At 51.0% G+C, this 8,611-nt stretch overlaps 1 protein-coding gene across 1 annotated transcript in view; it reads left to right on the top strand.

Annotated features, from left to right (window-relative positions):
* Positions 1–7,282: 7,282 nt before the first annotated feature.
* Positions 7,283–8,611, top strand: part of WDR26 (WD repeat domain 26) — a 50,869-nt gene continuing 49,540 nt past the window's right edge. Inside the window, exon 1 of the mRNA XM_023513895.1 lies at positions 7,283–8,065. Coding sequence (XP_023369663.1) covers positions 7,641–8,065 — 425 coding nt within the window. The 5' untranslated portion in view covers positions 7,283–7,640. The remainder of the gene's footprint in view (positions 8,066–8,611) is intronic.

Genomic DNA, 8,611 nt, shown 5'->3' with positions numbered 1-8,611 from the left:
CTGGGTTTGAACCCGCCACCTTGGGCACATGGGACCAGCACCCTACCCTTTTGAGCCACAGGGGCCGCCCAGATGAATGTTTTTCAAACTTGTTTTGAGAATGACTTATAGAAAAAGTATATTTTGCTTTATAAAACATAGACTTGTATTTGTCATTGAGAGTTTCATAAAATAGTAATCTCCCTCCTACTCTCAATTTACTTGATTTCCTATGCTTTTATACTTTTCCACTTTATTTTTAAAAATATTAACTATGGCCCACTAAATTGAATTCATGACTCACAAGTGGGTCACAACCCACAATTTGCCTTAGACTACATATGCAGATGCTGCCATCAAGGAATTTATACTTTAGTTGAGAGTCTAGTTGTACATAGTTCACAGACATCTTTTCTTCTTTTTTTTTGAGACAGAGCCTCAAGCTGTCGCCCTGGGTAGAGTGTCGTGGCATCACAGCTCACAGTAACTTCCAACTCCTGGACTCAAGGGATTCTCCTGCCTCTGCCTCCCAAGTAGCTGGGACTCCAGGTGCCTACCACAATGGCCGGCTATTTTTTGGTTGCAGCTATCACTGCTGTTTGGTGACCCCAGCTGGATTCGAACTTGCCAGCTCTGGTGATATGTGGCTGGCGCCTTAGCCGCTTGAGCCACAGGCACCGAGCCACACAAACATCTTTTCATTGGAGAGGCCTTAGAGGTCAGTTAGCTCAACGACCTACTTTATACTTGCCTCTATGGCATCCCTGACAGAGGGTGAGATACCTGAAATCCTTTGAATATTTCTAGGACAAGAAGTTACCTCTTATTTGGAACCTAGCATGGGGTTAGGCATATAGAGATCTATTGAAAGTATAGAGAAACAAATTTAAATGAATCAGACATCTAATCATACAATTTCTTTTTTTTTCTTTCTTTGTTTTGAGACAAAGTCTCACTATGTAGCCCTCAGTAGAGTGCTGTGGCTCACAGCACCTCAAACTCCTGGGCTTAAGGGATTCTCTTGCCTTGCCTCAGCCTCCTAAATAGCTGAAACTATAGGTGCCCACCACAATGCCCAGCTATTTTGTTGTTGCGTTATCATTGTTGTTTGGCGGGCCTGGGCTGGATTCAAACCCGCCAGCTCTGGTGTATGTGGCTGGCTCCCTAGCCACTGAGCTATAGGCACTGAGCCTTAACACACAATTTCTTTTTCCTAAAAGACAATTTGGATGTTTATTCCCAAACCCATCTTAAGTCTTTTCTTAGAGAAAGATGAAAAGGGAGAGGAAAATCAGGAGAACAGAGGTCTGAAAAAGCTCTTCTCTAATGACTTGAAGAGTGAGTCTTAGCAACCTACATTACAAGCAGCCTTCAAGATAGAGGGGCTTAATAAAATGATATTTACAATGAGGGATGGGAAGATGGAATTCAGGAAACGATCCCTGTGGAGGTTCAAAATGAGCTGAGTCTTGGCCAGTCACGATGGCTCACACCTGTAATCCTACTCTGGGAGGCCAAGACGGGTAGATTGCTTGAGCTTGTGGGTTTGAGACCAGCCTGAGCAAAAAAGCGAGACCCGAGTTGCTACTAAAAAAAAATAGAAAAACTGAGGCAAGAGGATCACTTGAGCCTGAGTTGGAGATTGCTGTAGGCTAAGATGCCATGGCACTCTACCCAGGGCAACAGTTTGAGACTGTCTCATTAAAATAAAATAAAATAAGACAGCGCCTGTGGCTCAGTGGGTAGGGCACCAGCCTCATACACTGAGGATGGCGGGTTCCAACCTGGCCCTGGCCAAGCTGCAACAAGAAAATGGCCAGGCATTGTGGCAGGCATCTGTGGTCACAGCTACTTGGGAGGCTGAGGCAAGAGAATCGCCTAAGCTCAGGAGTTGGAGGTTGCCATGAGCTGTCATGCCATGGCACTCTGCTGAGGGCAATAAAATGAGACTCTGTCTCTAAAAAAATAAAAATAAAGGGCAGCACCTGTGGCTCAGTGGGTAGGGCACTGGCTCCATATACCAATGGTGGCAGGTTCAAACCCAGCCCTGGCAAAACTGCAACAACAACAACAAAAAATAAATAAATAAAACAAAATAAGCTGAGTCTTGGCTCAGCGCCCATAGCTCAGTGGTTAGGGTGCCAGCCATATACACTGGCACTGGCTGGTTCGAACCCAGCCCGGGCCTGCTAAACAACGACAACCACAACAATAACAAAAAACAAATAAATAGCTGGGCATTGTGGCGGGTGCCTGTAGTCCCAGCTACCTGGGAGCTGAGGCTAGAGAATCATTTAAGCCCAAGTTTGAGGCTGCTGTGAGCTGTGACACTATAGCACTCTACTAAGGGCGACATAGTAAGACTCTGTCTCAATAAATAAATAAATAAATAAAATAAGCTGAGTCTTGAAAGATTAGAATCAGACAAGAGAGATGGGAGAATCTGGTCAAAGCCTCCTGAGAAGAAATGAACCTAGTACATTTTGGGGGGGGGAGGACAGAGTGTCATTTTACTGCCCAGGTTAGAATGCTATAGTGTCAGTCCAGCTCCCGGAAACTTCCAACTACCGGGTTCAAGCGATCCTCCTGCCTCAGCCTCCCAAGTAGCTGGGACTACTACAGGTGCCTACTATAACACCAAGCTATTTTTTTCTATTTTTAGTGGAGACAGGGTCTTGCTTTTGCTTAGGCTGGTTATGAACCCCTGACCTCAAGGGATCCATCGACTTCAGCCTCCCAGAGTACTAGGATTATAGGTGAGCCACTATGCCTGGCCAATACATTTGGGGGACAGTACAGTGATGGGCTTAAGAGGACCAGTAAGAGATAAAGCCAAAAAGAAAGACTGAGACCAATTTTGGAAAGCAAGACAGAATCCAGATTTTGTGTGTGTGAGAGACAGAAAGAGAGAACCAAAGTCTTTCTCTGTTGTCCAGGCTAGAGTCCAGTAGAGTCATCATAGCTCACAGCAACCTCAAATTCAAGGGCTCAAGAGACCCTCCTGATTCAGCCTCCCAAGTAGCTGGGACTACAGGCATGTACTACTATGGCCAGCTAATTTTTCTATTTTTCATAGAGATAGGGTCTCACTCTTGCTCAGCCTGCTCTCAAATTTGCTGGCCTCAGCTATCGATCCTCCTACATTGACTCCCCAAAATGTTAGGATTACAGGTATGAAGCAACGCACCCAGCCAGAATCTGGATTTTATTCTGTAGGTAATACAATGTTATGTAAGATTTCTGAGTAGGTAGAGTGGCATTTCAGAATTATACATCTGTATGTTGACCTGAAACCTGGCTCTGAAAAGACAGAAAACAGGTTCTGAAGCTGTGTTTTAGTATAGAGAAAAAAGTGTACATTATGAGTTCATAAATTCAGGAATCTAATAAGAGTAGTCTTGATTATCTGAAAAGTAGAAAAGTGGCAATGGAATCCAATTTCTTTTTCCTTTTATCCTTTTTCTTTTTTTGAGATAGAGTATAACTTTGTCACCCTCGGTAGAGTGCCATAGTATCACAGTTTACAGAAACCCCAGACTCTTAGGCTCAAGCGAATCTCTTGCTTTAGCCTCCGGAGTAGCTGGGACTACAGGTGCCTGCCACAACACCCAGCTATTATCCTTTTTCTTTTACCAGTGCAGTGTGAGTCCCGTCTGTAGCTACCACTAAGTGATTATTTCCTTTATAAAAGCTATAGATTTCATTCAGAAACAAGTTCTTAATGTTTCTACCTAATAAATTATCGTAAACTATTTTGCAGAAATTAAGTTTTGCTTAAACAATACCACTTCGAATAATAAGACTGTTTAAACTTAATACACAAACAGGGATCTCTGAAGTGCTAACTATCTAGTAATTCAGGCTCTGCTGGATACAGAGACAGTGCCCTATGAACCTCAGCTAGAACTCAGATCTGCCTCAGGTGAATATAAACATCTTATATGAGTCACCTTGCAATTACAGCTGCCATGTGGAAACATATTTAAGCAATGAGAACTACAAAGCTAAATCTCTGTAAGATCCTGCATTGGTCTTCCTGTCCCTTTCCAGTTTAAAGATCATTAAATCTCAGGTTTTTTTTTTTTTATTTTCTTGAGACAGAGTCTCACTTAGTCACCCTGGGTTGTAGAGTCAACCTCAAACTCCGGGGCTGAAGCGACTCTCTTGCCCCAGCCTCCTAAATGACTGGGAATAGAGGTACCCACCACAAGGCCCAGCTACTTTTTATGTTTATTTATTTATATATTTAGACAAAGTCTCATTCAGTTGCCCAGGGGTAGAGTACCCTGAGCATCAACAGCAATTTCAAACTCCTCTTGGGCTCAAGTGATCCTCCCTTTTTTTTTTTGGCCGGAGCAGGGTTTGAACCTGCCACCTCTGGCATATGGGGCTGGGGCCCTAACTCCTTTGAGCTACAGCCTTTTCTTTTCTTTTTTTTTTTTTTTTTTGCCCAGCTGTCCCCCTGGGTAGAGTGCCGTGGCATCACAGCTCATAGCAACCTCCAACTCCTGGGCTCAAGCAAGTCTCCTGCCTCTGCCTCCCAAGTAGCTGGGACCACAGGCGCCTGCCACACCTGGCTACTTTTTGGTTGGAGCCATCATTGTTGTTTTGGTGGGCCCAGGCTGGATTGGAACCTGCCACCTAGGGTGTATGTGGCTGGCGCCTTAGCCACTTGAGCCACAGGCTCCGAGCCATACATGGGTATTTTTTTTTTTTTTTTGAGACAGAACCTCAAGCTATCCCCTGGGTAGAGTACTATAGCATCATAGCTCACAGCAACCTCCAACTCCTGGGCTCAAGCAAGTCTCCTGCCTCTGCCTCCCAAGTAGCTGGGACCACAGGCGCCTGCCACACCTGGCTACTTTTTGGTTGGAGCCATCATTGTTGTTTTGGTGGGCCCAGGCTGGATTGGAACCTGCCACCTAGGGTGTATGTGGCTGGCGCCTTAGCCACTTGAGCCACAGGCACTGAGCCAGCCTTTTCTTTTTTGAGACAGAGTCTCACTATGTCCCCCTCGTTAGAATGCTGTGGCATCACAGCTCACAGCAACCTCAAACTCTTGGGCTTAAGTGTTTCTCTTGCCTCAGCCTCCAGTGTAGCTGGGACTACAGGTGCCCGCCACAACACCCGGCTACAGAGGCGAGGTCTCACCAATTTGCAAGCTCAGGCGATGCATCTGCATCAGCCTCCCAGAATGCGAGGGTTCCAAGCCTGAGCCACCTCGCCTGGCCTCGAATTTTTTTTTTTTTTTTTTTTTTTTTTAGAGACAGAGTCTCACTTTATGTGCCGTGGCATCCCAGCTCACAGCAACCTCCAGCTCTTGGGCTTAGGCGATTCTCTTGCCTCAGCCTCCCGAGTAGCTGGGATGACAGGCACCCGCCACAACACCCGGCTAGTTTTTGTCGCGGTTGTCATTGTTTAGCTGGCCCAGGCCGGGGAACCCGCCAGCCTCCGTGCATGTATGTGGCTGGCGCTGTAACCACTGTGCTATACGCAGAGCCTCTTAACTAATTTTTCATCAGCATTATTTTTTGTTTCCAAATTTCAAAAAGACTGTCTCCGAAGGCCTCAAAATTACTTTGATTTATTAATGTTGTACATTTCAGACATGTATTAGCTGAGTCTATTTTTTTTCCACAGAGAAACCACTTCAGAAAAAGGGTGTTTTAATTTCTGAGAAAATGTATAGATCAAGTATGTATGCTACCAACCACACACACGTAAATACGTGTTTGGGAGTAATGGAGACCATTCCCCAGTGATTAAGATTGAGCTCCGTTTTTTTGTCCCAGCACTTTTACATCTACATAAATTGGTAAGTCACAATGACATGCAAGCCTCACATGTGAAGTAAAAACTTCAAGCGACGGCGGCGCCTGTGGCTCAGGTGGCTAAGGCGCCAGCCACATACACCTGAGCTGGCAGGTTCGAATCCAGCCCAGGCTGCCAAACAACAATCGCGGCTGCAACCAAAAACAGCCGGGCGTTGTGGCGGGCGTCTGTGGTCCCAGCTACTTGGGAGCCTGAGGCAGGAGACTCGCTTGAGCCCAGGAGTTGGAGGTTGCTGTGAGCTGTGATGCCACAACACTCTACCCAAAGCGACAGCTTGAGGCTCTAAAAATATAAAAAACCTCAAGCGAGGATCTGAACAGGACCCTCCCGAAGACGCACATCCGGGGGGCAACTCTATATTACTGCTCTCAAAACTGAGCAGTGACTCAAGACGGCTGGAAAAGAGAAGGAGATGCTGAGCAAGTGCCAAAGAGACTGAAGCCCCCAGCCCAGTCCCTCCCCGCCTCCTGCACACCCCTGCGCTCTGCGGCTCGGGCTCCCGGCCCCGACGCCCGGATAGACTATTCACCTTGGCGGGGCGGAGCATGGAGTCTCACCTGCTCATCATCTCAAACCTTCCGGGCTGGCCCCGGGTACGGCCAGCGTGCGTGGCACTTCGCTGTAGAAATTCAAGTTTTTCCACCCTAAAACGAGGGGTTTGTTAGTGCTGGTTTCTGTCCTGGTTACCGTTCCGGGTCGACAGGGGCCTACCACAACTCTGTGCCTGGAAGTTCTTGCTAGAAAGCCTCGCCACCTGCTAGACCTCCACCTTCAGCCCGTGACAGAGAATCCACAGACCTCCGCACACCTTACATTTCTAGGTCACACTGGGTATCCACGCGCGCTCACGCAGACTCTGCCATCCTGCGCACGCCCGGCCTCACAGGGCGGCTACGAACTTACTGCTCGCCGAGCAAGCCCCACCAGGGCGCACAGGGAGCGGCCTGCGCGGAGCCGAGGCCGGGTCGGAGTCCGGGCCGGGGTCGCGTCGGACCCAGCCGGCCGGCGGGCTCCTGCCCCTAAACCCCGGGCCTGCCCCCGGCGCACGTGCTGGGTGACAGGCCCCCTATAGGTTCCATACCTGCCACCGGAAGTGAGTGAGGAGGGCAGTATAGGCATTTCCTGTGACGCGAGCGCCTGGACTCCATTAGGCAGCAGCTGGGGGAAGAATCAACACACCAGGGAGCAGAGCGGAGCGGACCCGAGGACAGAGGCGGCAGCTGCCTCCGCTGCCGCCCGTCGCTGCCGCCGCCACCGCCGGGGCTCAGCCCAGCGGCGGGCCCCGTGCCCCCGTAGCCGTCCCGCGGCGCCCCGCGGCGCGACCCCCAGGCCGCGCACCCCGAGCTGCCTCCGGGAGGGGGGGGGGAAAGGGCCCGGATCCTCCTTCTCCCCCTCCTCCTCCTCTCCCTCCTCTCACCCCCACCCTTCTACCCTGACCCCCCCTCCCCGCCTCCTCAGTCCCCCCTCACCCCGACCCTCTCCCCGGCCCCCGTCTCCCCTCCCCCGCCTCGCCCCACCGGCTTCCCACCACGGCCTCTCTCGGCGAGGAAACTCTGGCCTCCGCTTCCTCCTCCTCCGACTCGGACACCGGCGGAGCCTCCCCGCCCCCGCGGAAGAAACCCCGAGCCTCGGCGGCGGAGGGAGCAGGAGAGCCCGGGGCTTCGGCAGGCAGAGCAGGCCTCTCTCCTCCGTCCTCGTCCTCCTCGTCCTCGTCCTCCTCCTCCTCCTCCGTGGTGGTAGTGGTGGGACTCCCCCCGGCTGCTACCCCTTCTGCCGCCGCTGCCGTCCCCCACCGAAGTAGCGGCCACAGCCTGGTCAGCGGCAGCATCATGCAGGCCAACGGGGCAGGAGGAGGAGGAGGAGGTGGTGGCGGCGGCGGTGGAGGAGGAGGGGGCGGCGGGGGCCAGGGACAGACCCAGGAACTCGCTTGTCTGTCGGCCCAGAACGGGGAGTCGTCCCCTTCGTCGTCGTCGTCCGCGGGGGACCTGGCCCACGCCAATGGGCTCCTGCCTTCCGCCCCCTCTGCCGCCAGCAACAATAGCAACAGCCTGAATGTCAATAACGGGGTTCCCGGCGGGGCGGCCGCCGCAGCCTCAGCCACAGTCGCAGCTGCCTCCGCCACCACCGCCGCCGCCTCCTCTTCCTTGGCCACCCCAGAACTGGGCAGCAGCCTCAAGAAGAAGAAGCGGCTCTCCCAGTCAGACGAGGATGTCATTAGGCTAATAGGACAGCACTTGAATGGCTTAGGGCTCAAGTAAGTATCCTTTCCCGGCAGCTGGTGCTGGACAGACTACCGGGGCGGGGGTAGGGATGCAGTGGCTGGAAGGAGCTCGGTCAAAGAGAGAATTACTACTGGGCACGCTGGGCCCAGTCTACTGGAGGACGGGGCGCAGACAGGCCAACAGGGAGGAGGAGCGGGCCTGAAGCGAAATAAGGGAAAATCAATCAGTCTGACAAATTGTGAGCCAAGACAGGCGATTGAGGTTTGGAGTGGGATAGGAGACTCCTCCCTATACACCTTCAGAGCTTAATTGTCTGTCAATAAAGACAGATGCGGGAGCGTGTCTCCGTATGTGTTGGGGGAGGGGGTGGATTAGAGCTGGTGGAAATAATGAACCTTGGAGGATTTGTTTTTCAAGTGTATCTTAGAGGCATCTTTGTGGGACACCTCCCCACCCCCAACCATGACAGGCAACAGCCCAGGCAAACTACCAATCAGAAAAGACAGTCACCTACAAGTGTTTATGAGAACTGAAGGGGTGGGATAAGAAGGGGTGGGATAATTTGCAAAGAGGCTGTT

The sequence above is a fragment of the Otolemur garnettii genome, unplaced genomic scaffold (assembly GCF_000181295.1).
Source record: "Otolemur garnettii isolate 467f Iridium unplaced genomic scaffold, OtoGar3 scaffold00045, whole genome shotgun sequence".
Lineage (NCBI taxonomy): Eukaryota > Metazoa > Chordata > Mammalia > Primates > Galagidae > Otolemur > Otolemur garnettii.
The sequence above is the reverse complement of the archived record's forward strand: the minus strand, read 5'-3'. Positions and strand labels throughout refer to the sequence as shown.